Source organism: Salvelinus alpinus, chromosome 10 (genome assembly GCF_045679555.1).
Source record: "Salvelinus alpinus chromosome 10, SLU_Salpinus.1, whole genome shotgun sequence".
Classification (NCBI taxonomy): domain Eukaryota; kingdom Metazoa; phylum Chordata; class Actinopteri; order Salmoniformes; family Salmonidae; genus Salvelinus; species Salvelinus alpinus.
This window is the reverse complement of record NC_092095.1, coordinates 4,848,473-4,872,548: the sequence shown is the minus strand read 5'-3', so window position 1 is coordinate 4,872,548 and position 24,076 is coordinate 4,848,473. Positions and strand designations below refer to the sequence as shown.

The window sequence follows — 24,076 nt, the reverse complement described above, 5'->3', positions numbered from 1 at the left end:
TGTTTCTTGACCACACCTCCCACTTTTGGCGAATTGAAAGTATATGTAGTTGTGAACATTACGGAGTGTTCTTTAGCGGGTCTTTTTTTGTGGCGGTTCATCTCGTGTTTTTCCCAATGCCAAATGATGAGCTTCATCCACACATTGTGGAGAATAGCCTCTTAGAAACCTAATGCGCATCTCTGCTGCTTTTTCTAGATAATCCTCTGTGGAGTGGCAGATACGGGGCAGTCTGAAAAATGGGCTTCTTGGAAGTCCTCTTTTTAATGGCTCAGGGTGGAAGCTGTCCCCCTTTAATATAGTATTTCTGTCCGTTTCTTTTCTATACAGAGGTGTAAACAGGGTTCCATTTGATTAGTAAATTAGCCAAGCCAGGCAGCATCATGTTGTGGGGGTGCTTTGCTGCAGGAGGGACTGGTGCACTTCACAAAATAGATGGCATCATGAGGTAGGAAAATGATGTGAATATATTGAAGCAACATCTCAAGACATCAGTCAGGAACTTAACGACGAAGTGGCCATCACAAAGCCCTGACCTCAATCCTATAGAAAATTTGTGGGTTGAACTGAAAAACTGTGTGTGAGCAAGGAGGCCTACAAACCTGACTCAGTTACACCAGCTCTGTCAGGAGGATTGGGCCAAAATTCACTCAACTTATTGTGGGAAGCTTGTGGAAGGCTACCCGAAACATTTGACCCAAGTTAAACAATTTAAAGGCAATGCTACCAAAAATTAATTGAGTGTATGTAAACTTCTGACCCACTGGGAATGTGATGAAATAAATAAAAGCTGAAATAAATCATTCTCTCTACTATTATTCTGACATTTCACATTCTTAAAATAAAGTGATGTTCCTAACTGACCTAAGACAGGGAATTATTTCCAGGATTAAATGTCAGGAATTGTGAAAAACGGAGTTTAAATGTATTTGGCTAAGGTGTATGTAAACTTCTGACTTCAACTGTATGTTTAGGTTGCCCGAGGTTCATACACCACATAGCGGAGAGTGATGGAATCACACCTTGAAACATGATGAACCGTTGTCTTGATTATAATCCAAGTGTCTGTAGGTCAACATCTAGGGTGAGAGCAGACTGGGCAGAATGTGGACATCTAGGGTGAGAGCAGACTGGGCAGAATGTGGACATCTAGGGTGAGAGCAGACAGGAGAATGTGGACATCTAGGGTGAGAGCAGACAGGAGAATGTGGACATCTAGGGTGAGAGCAGACAGGAGAATGTGGACATCTAGGGTGAGAGCAGACTGAGGAGAATGTGGACATCTAGGGTGAGAGCAGACAGGAGAATGTGGACATCTAGGGTGAGAGCAGACTGGGCAGAATGTGGACATCTAGGGTGAGAGCAGACTGAGGAGAATGTGGACATCTAGGGTGAGAGCAGACAGGAGAATGTGGACATCTAGGGTGAGAGCAGACAGGAGAATGTGGACATCTAGGGTGAGAGCAGACTGAGGAGAATGTGGACATCTAGGGTGAGAGCAGACAGGAGAATGTGGACATCTAGGGTGAGAGCAGACTGAGGAGAATGTGGACATCTAGGGTGAGAGCAGACAGGAGAATGTGGACATCTAGGGTGAGAGCAGACAGGAGAATGTGGACATCTAGGGTGAGAGCAGACAGGAGAATGTGGACATCTAGGGTGAGAGCAGACTGAGGAGAATGTGGACATCTAGGGTGAGAGCAGACAGGAGAATGTGGACATCTAGGGTGAGAGCAGACAGGAGAATGTGGACATCTAGGGTGAGAGCAGACAGGAGAATGTGGACATCTAGGGTGAGAGCAGACAGGAGAATGTGGACATCTAGGGTGAGAGCAGACAGGAGAATGTGGACATCTAGGGTGAGAGCAGACAGGAGAATGTGGACATCTAGGGTGAGAGCAGACAGGAGAATGTGGACTTCTAGGGTGAGAGCAGACTGAGGAGAATGTGGACATCTAGGGTGAGAGCAGACAGGAGAATGCGGACATCTAGGGTGAGAGCAGACTGGGGAGAATGTGGACATCTAGGGTGAGAGCAGACTGAGGAGAATGTGGACATCTAGGGTGAGAGCAGACAGGAGAATGTGGACATCTAGGGTGAGAGCAGACTGAGGAGAATGTGGACATCTAGGGTGAGAGCAGACAGGAGAATGTGGACATCTAGGGTGAGAGCAGACTGGGGAGAATGTGGACATCTAGGGTGAGAGCAGACTGAGGAGAATGTGGACATCTAGGGTGAGAGCAGACAGGAGAATGTGGACATCTAGGGTGAGAGCAGACAGGAGAATGTGGACATCTAGGGTGAGAGCAGACAGGAGAATGTGGACATCTAGGGTGAGAGCAGACAGGAGAATGTGGACATCTAGGGTGAGAGCAGACTGAGGAGAATGTGGACATCTAGGGTGAGAGCAGACAGGAGAATGTGGACATCTAGGGTGAGAGCAGACTGAGGAGAATGTGGACATCTAAGGTGAGAGCAGACTGAGGAGAATGTGGACATCTAGGGTGAGAGCAGACAGGAGAATGTGGACATCTAGGGTGAGAGCAGACAGGAGAATGTGGACATCTAGGGTGAGAGCAGACAGGAGAATGTGGACATCTAGGGTGAGAGCAGACTGAGGAGAATGTGGACATCTAGGGTGAGAGCAGACAGGAGAATGTGGACATCTAGGGTGAGAGCAGACTGAGGAGAATGTGGACATCTAGGGTGAGAGCAGACAGGAGAATGTGGACATCTAGGGTGAGAGCAGACAGGAGAATGTGGACATCTAGGGTGAGAGCAGACAGGAGAATGTGGACATCTAGGGTGAGAGCAGACTGAGGAGAATGTGGACATCTAGGGTGAGAGCAGACTGAGGAGAATGTGGACATCTAGGGTGAGAGCAGACTGAGGAGAATGTGGACATCTAGGGTGAGAGCAGACAGGAGAATGTGGACATCTAGGGTGAGAGCAGACTGAGGAGAATGTGGACATCTAGGGTGAGAGCAGACTGAGGAGAATGTGGACATCTAGGGTGAGAGCAGACTGAGGAGAATGTGGAAGCAGCTGGAGAATGTGAACATGTGGGTCAAGCAGAGCTGGAGAATGTGGACATCTCAGGTAGAGCAGACTGGAGAATGTGGACATCTGGTAGAAGCAGACAGGGATGTGACATCTAGGGTGAGAGCAGACAGGAGAATGTGGACATCTAGGGTGAGAGCAGACTGAGGAGAATGTGGACATCTAGGGTGAGAGCAGACAGGAGAATGTGGACATCTAGGGTGAGAGCAGACTGAGGAGAATGTGGACATCTAGGGTGAGAGCAGACAGGAGAATGTGGACATCTAGGGTGAGAGCAGACAGGAGAATGTGGACATCTAGGGTGAGAGCAGACAGGAGAATGTGGACATCTAGGGTGAGAGCAGACTGAGGAGAATGTGGACATCTAGGGTGAGAGCAGACAGGAGAATGTGGACATCTAGGGTGAGAGCAGACAGGAGAATGTGGACATCTAGGGTGAGAGCAGACTGAGGAGAATGTGGACATCTAGGGTGAGAGCAGACAGGAGAATGTGGACATCTAGGGTGAGAGCAGACAGGAGAATGTGGACATCTAGGGTGAGAGCAGACAGGAGAATGTGGACATCTAGGGTGAGAGCAGACTGAGGAGAATGTGGACATCTAGGGTGAGAGCAGACTGAGGAGAATGTGGACATCTAGGGTGAGAGCAGACAGGAGAATGTGGACATCTAGGGTGAGAGCAGACTGAGGAGAATGTGGACATCTAGGGTGAGAGCAGACAGGAGAATGTGGACATCTAGGGTGAGAGCAGACTGAGGAGAATGTGGACATCTAGGGTGAGAGCAGACAGGAGAATGTGGACATCTAGGGTGAGAGCAGACAGGAGAATGTGGACATCTAGGGTGAGAGCAGACAGGAGAATGTGGACATCTAGGGTGAGAGCAGACTGAGGAGAATGTGGACATCTAGGGTGAGAGCAGACTGAGGAGAATGTGGACATCTAGGGTGAGAGCAGACTGAGGAGAATGTGGACATCTAGGGTGAGAGCAGACAGGAGAATGTGGACATCTAGGGTGAGAGCAGACTGAGGAGAATGTGGACATCTAGGGTGAGAGCAGACAGGAGAATGTGGACATCTAGGGTGAGAGCAGACTGGGGAGAATGTGGACATCTAGGGTGAGAGCAGACAGGAGAATGTGGACATCTAGGGTGAGAGCAGACTGAGGAGAATGTGGACATCTAGGGTGAGAGCAGACAGGAGAATGTGGACATCTAGGGTGAGAGCAGACTGAGGAGAATGTGGACATCTAGGGTGAGAGCAGACAGGAGAATGTGGACATCTAGGGTGAGAGCAGACAGGAGAATGTGGACATCTAGGGTGAGAGCAGACTGAGGAGAATGTGGACATCTAGGGTGAGAGCAGACTGGGGAGAATGTGGACATCTAGGGTGAGAGCAGACTGAGGAGAATGTGGACATCTAGGGTGAGAGCAGACTGAGGAGAATGTGGACATCTAGGGTGAGAGCAGACTGGGGAGAATGTGGACATCTAGGGTGAGAGCAGACAGGAGAATGTGGACATCTAGGGTGAGAGCAGACAGGAGAATGTGGACATCTAGGGTGAGAGCAGACTGAGGAGAATGTGGACATCTAGGGTGAGAGCAGACTGAGGAGAATGTGGACATCTAGGGTGAGAGCAGACTGAGGAGAATGTGGACATCTAGGGTGAGAGCAGACAGGAGAATGTGGACATCTAGGGTGAGAGCAGACTGAGGAGAATGTGGACATCTAGGGTGAGAGCAGACAGGAGAATGTGGACATCTAGGGTGAGAGCAGACAGGAGAATGTGGACATCTAGGGTGAGAGCAGACAGGAGAATGTGGACATCTAGGGTGAGAGCAGACAGGAGAATGTGGACATCTAGGGTGAGAGCAGACAGGAGAATGTGGACATCTAGGGTGAGAGCAGACAGGAGAATGTGGACATCTAGGGTGAGAGCAGACTGAGGAGAATGTGGACATCTAGGGTGAGAGCAGACAGGAGAATGTGGACATCTAGGGTGAGAGCAGACTGAGGAGAATGTGGACATCTAGGGTGAGAGCAGACTGAGGAGAATGTGGACATCTAGGGTGAGAGCAGACAGGAGAATGTGGACATCTAGGGTGAGAGCAGACAGGAGAATGTGGACATCTAGGGTGAGAGCAGACAGGAGAATGTGGACATCTAGGGTGAGAGCAGACTGAGGAGAATGTGGACATCTAGGGTGAGAGCAGACAGGAGAATGTGGACATCTAGGGTGAGAGCAGACAGGAGAATGTGGACATCTAGGGTGAGAGCAGACTGAGGAGAATGTGGACATCTAGGGTGAGAGCAGACAGGAGAATGTGGACATCTAGGGTGAGAGCAGACAGGAGAATGTGGACATCTAGGGTGAGAGCAGACAGGAGAATGTGGACATCTAGGGTGAGAGCAGACAGGAGAATGTGGACATCTAGGGTGAGAGCAGACAGGAGAATGTGGACATCTAGGGTGAGAGCAGACAGGAGAATGTGGACATCTAGGGTGAGAGCAGACAGGAGAATGTGGACATCGGGAGATGCATTTTTCATGTCCGTGGTTGTGGGAAGCCAACATTCAAAACCAACATTAATAACCACAGATTATGATTATTGATATATAATTATATTAGAGGCTAGAGAGTCTACACCATAGGAGTGGTAGCTACAGAGACTAGAGAGTCTACACTATAGGAGTGGTAGCTACAGAGGCTAGATAGTCTACACCATAGGAGTGGTAGCTACAGAGGCTAGAGAGTCTACACCATAGGAGTGGTAGCTACAGAGGCTAGAGAGTCTACACCATAGGAGTGGGGGCTACAGAGACTAGAGAGTCTACACCATAGGAGTGGTAGCTACAGAGGCTAGATAGTCTACACCATAGGAGTGGTAGCTACAGAGGCTAGAGAGTCTACACCATAGGAGTGGTAGCTACAGAGGCTAGAGAGTCTACACCATAGGAGTGGTAGCTACAGAGACTAGAGAGTCTACACTATAGGAGTGGTAGCTACAGAGACTAGAGAGTCTACACTATAGGAGTGGTAGCTACAGAGGCTAGAGAGTCTACACCATAGGAGTGGTAGCTACAGAGACTAGAGAGTCTACACCATAGGAGTGGTAGCTACAGAGACTAGAGAGTCTACACCATAGGAGTGGTAGCTACAGAGGCTAGAGAGTCTACACCATAGGAGTGGTAGCTACAGAGACTAGAGAGTCTACACCATAGGAGTGGTAGCTACAGAGACTAGAGAGTCTACACCATAGGAGTGGTAGCTACAGAGGCTAGAGAGTCTACACCATAGGAGTGGTAGCTACAGAGGCTAGAGAGTCTACACCATAGGAGTGGTAGCTACAGAGACTAGAGAGTCTACACTATAGGAGTGGTAGCTACAGAGGCTAGAGAGTCTACACCATAGGAGTGGTAGCTACAGAGACTAGAGAGTCTACACTATAGGAGTGGTAGCTACAGAGGCTAGATAGTCTACACCATAGGAGTGGTAGCTACAGAGACTAGAGAGTCTACACCATAGGAGTGGTAGCTACAGAGGCTAGAGAGTCTACACCATAGGAGTGGTAGCTACAGAGGCTAGAGAGTCTACACCATAGGAGTGGTAGCTACAGAGACTAGAGAGTCTACACCATAGGAGTGGTAGCTACAGAGGCTAGAGAGTCTACACCATAGGAGTGGTAGCTACAGAGGCTAGAGAGTCCACACCATAGGAGTGGTAGCTACAGAGACTAGAGAGTCTACACCATAGGAGTGGGGGCTACAGAGACTAGAGAGTCTACACCATAGGAGTGGTAGCTACAGAGACTAGAGAGTCTACACCATAGGAGTGGTAGCTACAGAGACTAGAGAGTCTACACCATAGGAGTGGTAGCTACAGAGACTAGAGAGTCTACACCATAGGAGTGGTAGCTACAGAGGCTAGAGAGTCTACACCATAGGAGTGGTAGCTACAGAGGCTAACTACACAACTCTCCCCCAGCAGGAAATAACCCGTCAGTAATAATGTGAAGTTAGGTGTGTCTGTTGTGACACCAGATTAACCATTACTCTGTAGGGTCACTGTTCTGTACTGCAGTTCTATTCAACATAATAACTAGATGAAACATGTCTGAATGTTAATGAGTACTCAGGGTTTAGGGCCAAAGGGTTAGAGTTAAATAGTGTGAGAGAGAGCACATTTAAACCTCATTCATACCTTCTTGTTCAGAGGACAGAGAGAGAGAAGGGCCCAAGGCCGTCACACGGAACTGGCTACTCAGCCGCCCCGGCCATCCTACCTCAGTAACTCTCTGGAGCTGTAACAGTGTCCCAATGTGTGCTTTAAACACCTCTCGTTTCAGCACCGGGGTCTCCACAACTCTACTTTTGATACAAAATACTGTAGTTGACGATAGTACCTGTATCAAGGTGGGAGGGTCTTAAAAGAGGAAGCTCTGGGGTATTTTTTATTGGTCACCATCATAGTACATCTGCTATTGGACAGCAGAGATTCCATCTGTGTTGTAAACGAATAGCTATAAACATTCTCCAGTCAGCTGTAATAAGGAAGGACAGAGGACTTTGGTCCGAGACGCTGGTTTGAAGCAGCAGGTAACGTGTGTCTTGTGATGAGCTCGGCGCTATTCTCTGACTGTGACAAGGAGAGACGACCAGCGGACTAAAGGTAACGGCTAGATTAATAATAACGGTCTGATGTTGAGTCATATATGATGTACAATAACAAATCCTCGTTTGAATCAATGGACAAACAAACTATCTGCATTATTTATATCTGTTTTGATGACAAAGTGTGTCAGTCCACTGCTGAACTCTGCTGTGTGTCTGAATGCACCTGTCAATCATTCCAAGTAAAGTGGAGAGGCATTGTTTGGTCTTCGAGAGTTACATTGTAATAGTAACACGGTCATAGTAGAGTTACAAAATACTGTAGTGTATTGTATTCACACTGCTCTGGTGAAAGGAGACTGATTCCTTCACACTGCTCTGGTGAAAGGAGACTGATTCCTTCACACTGCTCTGGTGAATGGAGACTGATTCCTTCACACTGCTCTGGTGAAAGGAGACTGATTCCTTCACACTGCTCTGGTGAAAGGAGACTGATTCCTTCACACTGCTCTGGTGAATGGAGACTGATTCCTTCACACTGCTCTGGTGAATGGAGACTGATTCCTTCACACTGCTCTGGTGAATGGAGACTGATTCCTTCACACTGCTCTGGTGAATGGAGACTGATTCCTTCACACTGCTCTGGTGAATGGAGACTGATTCCTTCACACTGCTCTGGTGAAAGGAGACTGATTCCTCTCCTGTGAGACTCTGTCCTCAACAATGAGTGCTATCTATGACAGCTGACTCTTCCATGTCGATCAGGTGTTGAGGTTTGGTGTCCTGTGTTTTGAGGGGTGCTGTGACATCATTAAGGGGTGCTGTGACATCATCGTCGGCCATGGAGGGCAGGAGTGTTCTGAGGCGTGCCCAATCTCTACGGAGCGTCTCTACGGGTGACGGAGACAAGCCCACCTGGGCGGAGGCGGGGTTTAGGGACAGGATGAAGTCCATCTCCGTATCTCCGATGTTGACCAGGTGAGAGGAACCAGGACCTTCACCATTTAACCACTAACTCAATTACCAGCTCCATAGGCACCGGGTTTGAAGTCAGTTCCATGTGAAGTCAGTCAATTCAGGAAGTAAACTGAATATTACAATTCAATGAAAACATTAATTTTATTTTCAATGAGTTCACAATAAACCAAAGAGGAGAAACTATTCATAAAAAAAGTAACTTTTTTAAAATCACTTTCTGAATTGACTGACTTAAATGTAATTGTCTCTGACCCTGCTTTTAACTCTCAACTCAATGACCAGCTACAGAGGATCAGCTGACCTTCCTTAAAAGGAATGTATCAACGTCTGTGGTAAACTTCATCGCACTCCGAATTGCTTGAGCATTGCAATGTCTGTTTTGGTGAATAAGCTTACAGAGTATTGATGAAGGATTTGTCTTGTTCACATAACAGATACCAAGCCAGCCGTTCAGTAGAGGTCCCTACTCTGAACCATGTGGAGCACAAGACTGAGGTAAAACATTACACCACATTTCATGTCATCAACTTCTGATTGTCGACTTTCTCAAAATGGACACTAAGCATCATCTGTCTTCTTCTGATTCTTTCTCCAGCAGTTAACCCAGCATCAGACCTCCTTCTCAACCGTCCGTGAAAAAACAAAGAGACAACTGGCAGAGAGAGCACAGGAGGGCAAGCTGGAGTCCCTGATGAGAAACAATGGAGTGAGAGAGACGACCAGGATCCAGCCCAGTGTGTCTGAAGTGAGAGAGACGTTCCGGGGGTCGACCAGCCTGTCAGGGGAGAAGTCCCAGAGGTCGACCAGTCTCTCCCGCAGTAAGTCCATGTCCAGTCTCCCTGGCCCCTCTCCCAGAGTCGACCCGGCCGGGAGTATCGGAGCCCTGAAGGCTCTCTTCGAGTCAAAGGTCACCAAGGAGAAGGTGAAGAGCATCGTGGGAGCTGTAGGCCAAACACCACCACGTCCCAATATGGTAGCTGCGGCCCCAGCCGTCAACGGGTTGGTGAAGGAGAGAAAGGGCCTTATAGAGGAGAAAGCTGTACCTGCACCTGCATCCCCGGCTAGAGAGGAGGTCACTACACAGGTGAGCCCAACTAATCAAAACAATCAAATCACATTTTATTTGTCACATGTGCCGACTACAACAGGTGTAGACTGTTACATGAAATGCTGAATACAACAGGTGTAGACTGGTACATGAAATGCTGACTACAACAGGTGTAGACTGGTACATGAAATGCTGACTACAACAGGTGTAGACTGGTACATGAAATGCTGACTACAACAGGTGTAGACTGGTACATGAAATGCCGACTACAACAGGTGTAGACTGGTACATGAAATGCCGACTACAACAGGTGTAGACTGGTACATGAAATGCTGACTACAACAGGTGTAGACTGGTACATGAAATGCTGACTACAACAGGTGTAGACTGGTACATGAAATGCTGACTACAACAGGTGTAGACTGGTACATGAAATGCTGACTACAACAGGTGTAGACTGGTACATGAAATGCTGACTACAACAGGTGTAGACTGGTACATGAAATGCTGACTACAACAGGTGTAGACTGTTACATGAAATGCTGACTTACGAGCCCTTTACAAGGAGTACCAGGTCGTAACCTGGCTATATACAAGCAGTACCAGGTGGTAACATGGCTATATACAAGCAGTACCAGGTGGTAACATGGCTATATACAAGGAGTACCAGGTCGTAACATGGCTATATACAGGGAGTACCAGGTAGTAACATGGCTATATACAGGGAGTACCAGGTAGTAACATGGTTATATACAAGGAGTACCAGGTAATAACATGGCTATATACAGGGAGTACCAGGTAGTAACATGGTTATATACAAGGAGTACCAGGTAATAACATGGTTATATACAAGGAGTACCAGGTAGTAACATGGCTATATACAGGGAGTACCAGGTAGTAACATGGTTATATACAAGGAGTACCAGGTCGTAACCTGGCTATATACAAGCAGTACCAGGTGGTAACCTTGGCTATATACAAGGAGTACCAGGTAGTAACGTGACTATATACAGGGAGTACCAGGTAATAACATGGCTATATACAAGGAGTACCAGGTAGTAACATGGCTATATACAAGGAGTACCAGGTAGTGACATGGTTATATACAGGGAGTACCAGGTAATAACATGGCTATATACAAGGAGTACCAGGTAATAACATGGCTATATACAAGGAGTACCAGGTCGTAACATGGCTATATACAGGGAGTACCAGGTAGTAACATGGTTATATACAAGGAGTACCAGGTAATAACATGGCTATATACAGGGAGTACCAGGTAGTAACATGGCTATATACAAGGAGTACCAGGTCGTAACCTGGCTATATACAAGGAGTACCAGGTCGTAACGTGGCTATATACAAGGAGTACCAGGTAGTAACGTGACTATATACAGGGAGTACCAGGTAATAACATGGCTATATACAAGGAGTACCAGGTAGTAACATGGTTATATACAAGGAGTACCAGGTAGTAACATGGTTATATACAAGGAGTACCGGTACTGAGTCAATGTGTGCAGGGGTACCAGGTAGTGTAGATAATTGAGGTAATATGTACATGCAGGTAGGGATAAAAGTGACTGGTCAATCAGGATAGATAATTAACAGAGTAGCAGCAGTCTTGGTAGTGGAGGTAATATAATGTAGGTAGAGGTAAAGGGACTAGTCAATCAGGATAGATAATAAACAGTAACAGCAGTGTTGGTAGTTGAGGTAATATAATGTAGGTAATATAATGTAGGTAATATAATGTAGGTAGAGGTAAAGTGACTAGTCAATCAGGATAGATAATAAACAGTAACAGCAGTGTTGGTAGTTGAGGTAATATAATGTAGGTAATATAATGTAGGTAATATAATGTAGGTAGAGGTAAAGTGACTAGTCAATCAGGATAGATAATAAACAGTAACAGCAGTGTTGGTAATTGAGGTAATATAATGTAGATAAGGGTATAGTCAATCAGGATAGATAATAAACAGAGTAACAGCAGCGTATGTGAAGAGTGAAAGTGTGTTTGTGTGTGTGGGGTTGCATCTATATCCACGTGTGTGTGTTATAGTTTGGCTAACTAGTTATAGGTGAGTGTGTGGAAGTTAGCCAATCTATAGGTGAGTGCGTTTTAGTTAGCCAATCTACAGGTGAGTGTGCGGTAGTTAGCTAATTTACAGGTGAGTGTGCGGTAGTTAGCCAATCTACATGTGAGAGTGTGGTAGTTAGCCAATCTACATGTGAGTGTGCGGTAGTTAGCCAATCTACAGGTGAGTGTGCGGTAGTTAGCCAATCTACAGGTGAGTGTGCGGTAGTTAGCTAATTTACAGGTGAGTGTGCGGTAGTTAGCCAATCTACATGTGAGTGTGCGGTAGTTAGCCAATCTACAGGTGAGTGTGCGGTAGTTAGCCAATCTACAGGTGAGTGTGCGGTAGTTAGCCAATCTACAGGTGAGTGTGCGGTAGTTAGCCAATCTACATGTGAGAGTGTGGTAGTTAGCCAATCTACAGCAGTGGAGGCTCCTCAGAGGAGGAAGTTCATCCTCAATCAATTTCATAAAAATAAAAATACTGAAATATATTTTACGCGCTAAAAAGTTATTACTTTTTAGATAAAACTATAATAAATATATTCACATGTCACCAAATCATTTATTAAAACAGACTGTTTTGCAAAGAATGTCTACAGTAGCCTCAACTACACTCTGTAGGGTAGCACCATGGTGTAGCCGGAGGACAGCTAGCTTCCGTCCTCCTCTGGGTACATTGACTTCAATACAAAACCTAGGAGGCTCATGGTTCTCACCCTCTTCCATAGACATACGCAGTAATTATGACAACTTCCAGAGGATGTCCTCCAACCTATCAGAAAGCAACAGTGAAATGCTTACTTGGAAAGCCCTTAAACAACAATGTAGAGTTTTAACGAAGTAAGAAAAATTAGCTAAATAAACTAAAGGAAAAATAGTAACACAATGAAATAGCAATAATGAGGCTATATACAAGTTGTCCACTCAATCAAAGGATCAGAGAAGGAATCTAGTACTGAAAGCATAAGTTACCGCTAGCTAGCAAGCACTGTGGCTATTACAAAAATGTACCATGGTAGTACTGTCAGAGCTGCTAGGAGTACTGGGTGGAGGAGTCAAGCGCAGAGAGCAGGGATACAAGAACGTGGATTTATTTTCCAGTAGACAGGGAAAACGATCATGCCCTAAACACACGGGCGCATGAAAACACGAGTCCAAAAACACAGGACTAAACTGTGTTTAAGGACTTACTGCCCTTAAATAGCCTACCCACAAAACTAAACTCAAAACAGGTGCACCCAATCAGCCCAAACTAACAGAAACAAAAAGAAAAGAAATCGATGGCAGCTAGTAGGCCGGTGACGACGACCGCCGAGCGCCGCCCGAACAGGAAGAGGCACCATCTTCGGCGGGATTCGTGACAAGTACAATGAAAAAAAATACCATGGTACTAGCATATTTTTCTGGTCACTACCATGGCAGGAAAATACCTTGGTACTGTTGCAATGCCATGGCATTATCCTGCCATGCTAGTGACCCAAAAACAGGATTTAGAAAAATTGTACTAGCTACCATGGTACAAAAATTAACTATGGTAGTACAATAAAAAATAAAAAACAGGATTTTGTACTAGCAGCATGTAGTGAAACATGTCTGTGTCCCACTGTTTGTCGGATAAAGTGACAAAAAACTGTATTTTATGGTACTCACAAAATGCAACATTGACTACTAGCTCTGCAATGGACAAGTGTAGGCCTAGTACCCTATTAAACCCCTTTAACTCAGTGAAAACCACAACAGACATGGTCTAGTAGTGTACCCTATTAAACCCCTTTAACTCAGTGAAAACCACAGCAGACAGGGTCTAGTAGTGTACCCTATTAAACCCCTTTAACTCATAGTGAAAAACCACAGCAGACAGGGTCTAGTAGTGTACCCTATTAAACCCCTTTAACTCATAGTGAAAAACCACAGCATACAGGATCTAGTAGTGTACCCTATTAAATCCCTTTAACTCATAGTGAAAAACCACAGCAGACAGGGTCTAGTAGTGTACCCTATTAAACCTTGGGACCTGGATAGGGTATGGTGAGAGGAATGAAGGGAGTCTGAAACCTTGAAGATTTAAAATAGTTTATCAGGGGCTTCTCTCTTTAATACAGTTTTCAGTTGTCTCTCTTTTAATCAACTGACTTGGCTACTCATTTACTATTCTAAATAACCAGCATACCAAAACATAATTAGTAAAACGGTATTCATTTTCATCTTATCTCATAGATACATTTTCATCGTGTAATTCTCAACATATTATCCCTAAAACAGTTAGTTACAATGTTTCTCTTTGTTTACACTGTGTGGACGTTCCTCGGTCCTGTCGCCATGACTACAACAGGCTAGCTTGACCGGAGCTAACTTTAGCTGATGTTAGTTTCTATGCTAACAGACTTTTAAATTAAATCGTCATTAAAAAGAATAATATTATATCATTACACTATCATTACTATCATTACATTATTACTTAACTTGGTGTTTCCTGTCCTATGGTTTATAACTCGCTCACCGTGATGATATGGTTTAACGTATTTAGTTTATATGATGCTTCTCTTTTCAGTTGGCTCTCGTTCAACTGGCTCACTGACTAGGCAGGTTAGTGTGAGAGTGAGAGCGTGTGAAGCAACCACTAGAGCGAACGGCTTCCTCAGCGGGCCGAAACAAACGCAACACCCCTCGACTATAAATACTATAAATGATTACAACATGCCAGAGATTAAGCTACCATATATCTCACATCCCCACACATATATTTAAGCAATAAGACACGAGGGGGTGTGGTGTACGGCCAATATACCACGGCTTCTTATGCACAACGTATCGCGGAGTGCCTGGACACAGCCCTTAGCCGTGGTCATATTGGCCATCTACCACAAACCCCGAGGTGCCTTACTGCTTATAAACTGGTTACCAATGTAATTAAAACAGTAAAAATACAAGTTTTATCATACCTGTGGTATACGGTCTGATATACCGATCAGCATTCGGGTATGGAACCACCCAGTTTATAATGTGGGGTGGTTCATTTCTTTACTATCAAATGAGGAGAGACAAACCTATCACACAAGTCAGAGTTATGCTTAAACTAAATCTATATTCACTTCTTAATAAGGGAGCAGGTCAATACAACACACATAAAGTGAATCGATTGAGTGCTCTACGTTAACGATGGCTGGTCGACGATTCACGCTCAGATGATTCGTTGAGAGCCCCGAGACAAAAGTACAAAGGTATTTTATAGCTAAAATACACCCCTTTCAACCTACATGACGAACAACAGATCTATAGAATGGGTCACAAGGTTAAGAGCTGTATGAAAGATACCTATAACTCATAGCAGACCGTATCTGCTGTGTCAACAGTTTTCATTGTGTAGAGATCAGGGCCTCCAACTACATACTGGAGCCATCCCTCCCTGGTAAATCAAATCTAATCTAATTTTATTGGTCACATAAACATGGTTAGCAGATGTTAATGCGAGTGTAGCGAAATGCTTGTGCTTCTAGTTCTGACCGTGCAGGAATATCTAACAAGTAATCTAACAAATTCACAACACCTACCTTATACATGCAAATACACACAAATGTAAAGGGATGAATAGAGTATTTATATTTACAAGGCTAAAACCATGGTACATTTCCATGATTCACACTATACCATAGTGTCACATCCTGGCCTTAGTATTCTTTGTTTTCTTTATTATTTTAGTTAGGTCAGGGTGTGACATGGGGAATGTATGTGTTTTTGTAGTGTCTAGGGTGGTTGTATGGTTTAGGGGGTTAAATAGAGTAGATGGGTTTGTGTTTAATATAGGTGTCTAGCTGTGTCTATGGTTGCCTGAATGGTTCTCAATCAGAGACAGATGTCATTAATTGTCTCTGATTGGGAGCCATATTTAAGACAGCCATAGGCACTAGGTTAATCTGGGTAATTGTCTATGTTGTACGTTTGTAGCCTGTGTGTGCACTTACGTTATTAGCTTCACGATTCGTTTGTTGTTTTGTTTCAGTTTGTTATAGTGTTTGTTGCGTGTTTTTTCCCTTTCTCTACAATAAAAGAGAATGTATTTTGCACACGCTGCGCCTTGGTCCACTTTCTCTCAGCAAGACGATCGTGACACATAGTATAACCGAAAGTACCATAGTAGTACCATAGTATAAATGAAAGTACCATAGTAGTACCATAGTATAACTGAAAGTACCATAGTAGTACCATAGTATAACTGAAAGTACCATAGTAGTACCATGGTATAACTGAAAGTACCATAGTAGTACCATGGTATAACTGAAAGTACCATAGTAGTACCATAGTATAACTGAAAGTACCATAGTAGTACCATAGTATAACTGAAAGTACCATAGTAGTACCATAGTATAACTGAAAGTACCATAGTAGTACCATGGTATAAATGAAAGTACCATGGTATAACTGAAAGTACCATAGTAGTACCATAGTATAACTGAAAGTACCATAGTAGTACCATAGTATAACTGAAAGTACCATAGTAGTACCATGGTATAACCGGACGTACCATAGTAGTACCATGGTATAAATGATGCAATACCATGGTAATATTTAGGTACAGTGGCAGTACCATAGTAGTACCATCATACTTCAAGGCTAAAACCATGGTACATTTCCATGATTCAGACTATACCATAGTATAACCGAAAGTACCATAGTAGTACCATGGTATAACTGAAAGTACCATAGTAGTACCATAGTATAACTGAAAGTACCATAGTATTACCATAGTATAACTGAAAGTACCATAGTATTACCATAGTATAACTGAAAGTACCATAGTATTACCATAGTATAACTGAAAGTACCATAGTAGTACCATGGTATAACTGAAAGTACCATAGTAGTACCATGGTATAACTGAAAGTACCATAGTAGTACCATAGTATAACTGAAAGTACCATAGTAGTACCATAGTATAACTGAAAGTACCATAGTAGTACCATAGTATAACTGAAAGTACCATAGTAGTACCATGGTATAAATGAAAGTACCATGGTATAACTGAAAGTACCATAGTAGTACCATAGTATAACTGAAAGTACCATAGTAGTACCATAGTATAACTGAAAGTACCATAGTAGTACCATGGTATAACCGGACGTACCATAGTAGTACCATGGTATAAATGATGCAATACCATGGTAATATTTAGGTACAGTGGCAGTACCATAGTAGTACCATCATACTTCAAGGCTAAAACCATGGTACATTTCCATGATTCAGACTATACCATAGTATAACCGAAAGTACCATAGTAGTACCATGGTATAACTGAAAGTACCATAGTAGTACCATAGTATAACTGAAAGTACCATAGTATTACCATAGTATAACTGAAAGTACCATAGTATTACCATAGTATAACTGAAAGTACCATAGTATTACCATGGTATAACTGAAAGTACCATAGTAGTACCATAGTATAACTGAAAGTACCATAGTAGTACCATAGTATAACTGAAAGTACCATAGTAGTACCATGGTATAACCGGACGTACCATAGTAGTACCATGGTATAAATGATGCAATACCATGGTAATATTTAGGTACAGTGGCAGTACCATAGTAGTACCATCATACTTCAAGGCTAAAACCATGGTACATTTCCATGATTCAGACTATACCATAGTATAACCGAAAGTACCATAGTAGTACCATGGTATAACTGAAAGTACCATAGTAGTACCATAGTATAACTGAAAGTACCATAGTATTACCATAGTATAACTGAAAGTACCATAGTATTACCATAGTATAACTGAAAGTACCATAGTATTACCATAGTATAACTGAAAGTACCATAGTAGTACCATGGTATAACTGAAAGTACCATAGTAGTACCATGGTATAACTGAAAGTACCATAGTAGTACCATAGTATAACTGAAAGTACCATAGTAGTACCATAGTATAACTGAAAGTACCATAGTAGTACCATAGTATAACTGAAAGTACCATAGTAGTACCATGGTATAAATGAAAGTACCATGGTATAACTGAAAGTACCATAGTAGTACCATAGTATAACTGAAAGTACCATAGTAGTACCATAGTATAACTGAAAGTACCATAGTAGTACCATGGTATAACCGGACGTACCATAGTAGTACCATGGTATAAATGATGCAATACCATGGTAATATTTAGGTACAGTGGCAGTACCATAGTAGTACCATCATACTTCAAGGCTAAAACCATGGTACATTTCCATGATTCAGACTATACCATAGTATAACCGAAAGTACCATAGTAGTACCATGGTATAACTGAAAGTACCATAGTAGTACCATAGTATAACTGAAAGTACCATAGTATTACCATAGTATAACTGAAAGTACCATAGTATTACCATAGTATAACTGAAAGTACCATAGTATTACCATAGTATAACTGAAAGTACCATAGTATTACCATAGTATAACTGAAAGTACCATAGTAGTACCATAGTATAACTGAAAGTACCATAGTAGTACCATAGTATACCTGAAAGTACCATAGTAGTACCATGGTATAAATGAAAGTACGATGGTATAACTGAAAGTACCATAGTAGTACCATGGTATAAATGAAAGTACCATAGTAGTACCATGGTATAACTGAAAGTACCATAGTAGTACCATAGTATAACTGAAAGTACCATAGTAGTACCATAGTATAACTGAAAGTACCATAGTAGTACCATAGTATAACTGAAAGTACCATAGTAGTACCATAGTATAACTGAAAGTACCATAGTAGTACCATTGTACATTTTTGTATAAAATGTGGTGAGTAGTTGACTCAGAGAGAAATAATAGTTCTGTACAGCACTTTGTGACATCAGCTGATGTAAAAAGGGCTTTATAAAATACATTTGATTGATTGAACAGTTTTGAGCAAATTAATGTCTTCAAAAATGAAGGAGAAGCAAGAGAGAGAGCGCTAGCAATATTTAGTTGTATTTTTTTTCCAACTTTCTAGCAAATGCAGCTAGCTAATTTAGCCTACTCAAATACGCGGCTCAAACAGAGAGGGATTCTATGTTAGCTAACTGGCTATGGCTATCCAACACTGGAACTCTTCCAAGTCAAGGTAAGCTTTTGGTTTAATTAATTTGTTGCCAATGGGGACCACCAGTATAACTGCTGAACTGCTTTCTGACTGTACACCGTACTGCATGATTGTAGCGAGTTTACTAAAGTGTTAGTTCTAGTAGCTATGTTGACTATGACGGTAGCTAGCTAATATGGTGACAACGATGTAGACTGTGTGTGTATCGGTTAGCGGTTATGGTATGAAGGTTTGTCTTGAAAGGGTGTTTTCGCCTGGTCACAGACAGCTCTTGTGTTGTGCAATGATGTTCATAAGCATAGGGAAAAGGTGAGAGATAGATGCATACATGCCAGAAGGAATTATACAATGAGCAAAGTGATCATGTATGTGGCTGCTAAGAAATGGAACTGTGTTTGAATGTGATCAGGGGTGTATTCATTCTGAGGATTCTGTTGAAAAACATGTCTTAAACGGAAGCAAACGGAACCAAACAGGGATAAACATACCTGCATTTGTCCAATAGAAATTCTTGTTTGCGACATGGACTAATGATTACACCCTAGATCAGCTAGATGCAGGCAAAAGAATGCAAGGCGGTATTGAATGTGTCACTGTCTGTCACCTTTATTACGAACATTTTTCTCTCAACCTTTGCAATTACGTTGTAAGCATTCATTCGTAGGCTAGGTTGTAGCAACCTCTTGATGGTTATAGGAAAATTTGAGTATCATGTATTAGCCTAAACCTATCGGTGTTACATTGAGCTGGGTGAAGGGAATATGAATGGCAGTATCCTAAACCTATCACTGTTACATTGAACTGGGTGAATATGAATGACAGTAACCTAAACCTATCACTGTTACATTGAACTGGGTGAATATGAATGACAGTAACCTAAACCTGTCACTGTTACATTGAACTGGGTGAATATGAATGACAGTAACCTAAACATATCAATGTTACATTGAACTGGGTGAATAGGAATGACAGTAACCTAAACCTATCACTGTTACATTGAACTGGGTGAATATGAATGAGAGTAACCTAAACCTATCACTGTTACATTGAACTGGGTGAATATGAATGAGAGTAACCTAAACCTATCACTGTTACATTGAACTGGGTGAATATGAATGACAGTAACCTAAACCTATCACTGTTACATTGAACTGGGTGAATATGAATGACAGTAACCTAAACCTATCACTGTTACATTGAACTGGGTGAATATGAATGACAGTAACCTAAACCTGTCACTGTTACATTGAACTGGGTGAATATGAATGACAGTAACCTAAACCTATCACTGTTACATTGAACTGGGTGAATGGAATATGAATGACAGTAACCTAAACCTATCACTGTTACATTGAACTGGGTGAATATGAATGACAGTAACCTAAACATATCAATGTTACATTGAACTGGGTGAATATGAATGACAGTAACCTAAACCTATCACTGTTACATTGAACTGGGTGAATGGAATATGAATGACAGTAACCTAAACCTATCACTGTTACATTGAACTGGGTGAATATGAATGACAGTAACCTAAACCTATCACTGTTACATTGAACTGGGTGAATATGAATGACAGTAACCTAAACCTATCACTGTTACATTGAACTGGGTGAATATGAATGAGAGTAACCTAAACCTATCACTGTTACATTGAACTGGGTGAATATGAATGACAGTAACCTAAACCTATCACTGTTACATTGAACTGGGTGAATATGAATGACAGTAACCTAAACCTATCACTGTTACATTGAACTGGGTGAATATGAATGACAGTAACCTAAACCTATCACTGTTACATTGAACTGGGTGAATATGAATGACAATAACCTAAACCTATCACTGATACATTGAACTGGGTGAATATGAATGACAGTAACCTAAACCTATCACTGTTACATTGAACTGGGTGAATGGAATATGAATGACAGTAACCTAAACCTATCACTGTTACATTGAACTGGGTGAATATGAATGACAGTAACCTAAACCTATCACTGTTACATTGAACTGGGTGAATATGAATGACAGTAACCTAAACCTATCACTGTTACATTGAACTGGGTGAATATGAATGACAGTAACCTAAACCTATCACTGTTACATTGAACTGGGTGAATATGAATGACAGTAACCTAAACCTATCACTGTTACATTGAACTGGGTGAATATGAATGACAGTAACCTAAACCTATCACTGTTACATTGAACTGGGTGAATATGAATGACAGTAACCTAAACCTATCACTGTTACATTGAACTGGGTGAATATGAATGACAGTAACTTAAACCTATCACTGTTACATTGAACTGGGTGAATATGAATGACAGTAACCTAAACCTATCACTGTTACATTGAACTGGGTGAATATGAATGACAGTAACCTAAACCTATCACTGTTACATTGAACTGGGTGAATATGAATGACAGTAACCTAAACCTATCACTGTTACATTGAACTGGGTGAATATGAATGACAGTAACCTAAACCTATCACTGTTACATTGAACTGGGTGAATATGAATGACAGTAACCTAAACCTATCACTGTTACATTGAACTGGGTGAATATGAATGACAGTAACCTAAACCTATCACTGTTACATTGAACTGGGTGAATGGAATATGAATGACAGTAACCTAAACCTGTCACTGTTACATTGAACTGGGTGAATATGAATGACAGTAACCTAAACCTATCACTGTTACATTGAACTGGGTGAATATGAATGACAGTAACCTAAACCTATCACTGTTACATTGAACTGGGTGAATATGAATGACAGTAACCTAAACCTATCACTGTTACATTGAACTGGGTGAATATGAATGATAGTAACCTAAACCTATCACTGTTACATTGAACTGGGTGAATATGAATGACAGTAACCTAAACCTATCACTGTTACATTGAACTGGGTGAATATGAATGACAGTAACCTAAACCTATCACTGTTACATTGAACTGGGTGAATATGAATGACAGTAACCTAAACCTATCACTGTTACATTGAACTGGGTGAATATGAATGACAGTAACCTAAACCTATCACTGTTACATTGAACTGGGTGAATATGAATGACAGTAACCTAAACCTATCACTGTTACATTGAACTGGGTGAATATGAATGACAGTAACCTAAACCTATCACTGTTACATTGAACTGGGTGAATATGAATGATAGTAACCTAAACCTATCACTGTTACATTGAACTGGGTGAATATGAATGACAGTAACCTAAACCTATCACTGTTACATTGAACTGGGTGAATATGAATGACAGTAACCTAAACCTATCACTGTTACATTGAACTGGGTGAATATGAATGGCAGTAACCTAAACCTATCACTGTTACATTGAACTGGGTGAATATGAATGACAGTAACCTAAACCTATCACTGTTACATTGAACTGGGTGAATGGAATATGAATGACAGTAACCTAAACCTATCACTGTTACATTGAACTGGGTGAATATGAATGACAGTAACCTAAACCTATCACTGTTACATTGAACTGGGTGAATATGAATGACAGTAACCTAAACCTATCACTGTTACATTGAACTGGGTGAATATGAATGACAGTAACCTAAACCTATCACTGTTACAATGAACTGGGTGAATGGAATATGAATGACAGTCATCCAATATGCTGTAATAGAAATAAGGCCATGCTCATTAAAAAAAAGTATTGTCCTCCCTGATCGTAAATGGCACGGCCCGCCACTGGTCTACAGGTGAGTGTGTGGAGGCTAGCCAATCTAAAGGTGTGTGTGTATTGATTATTCACTTTCCTGGGTTAATTTGGCTAGCAGAGGACAGTGTCCATGGTATTATTCCAGTTATCATTATATTATTCCAGCTATTGTGATATTTTTCCAGTTATCATTATATTATTCCAGTAATCATGGTATTATTCCAGTTATCATGGTATTATTCCAGTTATCATGGTATTATTCCAGTTATCATGGTATTATTCCAGTTATCATGGTATTATTCCAGTTATCATGGTATTATTCCAGTAATCATGGTATTATTCCAGTTATCATGGTATTATTCCAGTAATCATGGTATTATTCCAGTAATCATGGTATTATTCCAGTTATCATGGTATTATTCCAGTTATCATGGTATTATTCCAGTAATCATGGTATTATTCCAGTTATCATGGTATTATTCCAGTAATCATGGTATTATTCCAGTTATCATGGTATTATTCCAGTTATCATGGTATTATTCCAGTTATCATGGTATTATTCCAGTAATCATGGTATTATTCCAGTTATCATGGTATTATTCCAGTAATCATGGTATTATTCCAGTTATCATGGTATTATTCCAGTTATCATTATATTATTCCAGTTATCATGGTATTATTCCAGTAATCATGGTATTATTCCAGTAATCATGGTATTATTCCAGTTATCATTATATTATTCTAGTTATCATTATATTATTCCAGTTATCGTGGTATTATTCCAGTAATCATGGTATTATTCCAGTTATCATGGTATTATTCCAGTTATCATTATATTATTCCAGTTATCGTGGTATTATTCCAGCTATAGCAATATTATTCCAGTTGTCATTATATTATTCCAGTAATCATGGCATTATTCCAGTTATCATGGTATTATTCCAGTAATCATGGTATTATTCCAGTTATCGTGATATTATTCCAGTTATCGTGGTATTATTCCATTTATTGCAATATTATTCCAGTTGTCATTATATTATTCCAGTAATCATGGCATTATTCCAGTTATCATGGCATTATTCCAGTTATCATGGTATTATTCCAGTAATCATGGTATTATTCCAGTTATCGTGATATTATTCCAGTTGTCATTATATTATTCCAGTAATCATGGCATTATTCCAGGTGTCATTATATTATCCCAGTAATCATGGCATTATTCCAGTTATCATGGTATTATTCCAGTAATCATGGTATTATTCCAGCTATCGTGATATTATTCCAGTTATCGTGATATTATTCCAGTTATCATGGTATTATTCCAGTTATCGTGATATTATTCCAGTTATCATGGTATTATTCCAGTAATCATGGTATTATTCCAGTTATCGTGATATTATTCCAGTTATCATGGTATTATTCCAGTTATCATGGTATTATTCCAGTTATCGTGATATTATTCCAGTTATCATTATATTATTCCAGTAATCATGGTATTATTCCAGTAATCATGGTATTATTCCAG

At 41.7% G+C, this 24,076-nt stretch overlaps 1 protein-coding gene across 2 annotated transcripts in view; it reads left to right on the top strand.

The window, feature by feature from the left end:
- The first annotated feature begins 7,501 nt into the window (after window positions 1-7,501).
- Window positions 7,502-24,076, top strand: part of LOC139531464 (LIM domain and actin-binding protein 1-like) — a 43,568-nt gene continuing 26,993 nt past the window's right edge. Inside the window, exons 1-4 of one of the 2 annotated variants that reach the window (XM_071327935.1) lie at window positions 7,502-7,727; window positions 8,465-8,647; window positions 9,082-9,142; window positions 9,246-9,731. In XM_071327935.1, the coding sequence (XP_071184036.1) occupies window positions 8,511-8,647; window positions 9,082-9,142; window positions 9,246-9,731 (684 nt within the window). In that variant the 5' untranslated portion in view covers window positions 7,502-7,727; window positions 8,465-8,510. Of the gene's footprint in view, window positions 7,728-8,464; window positions 8,648-9,081; window positions 9,143-9,242; window positions 9,732-24,076 lie in introns of both variants that reach the window. The other variant, XM_071327933.1, reaches the window with a different exon arrangement.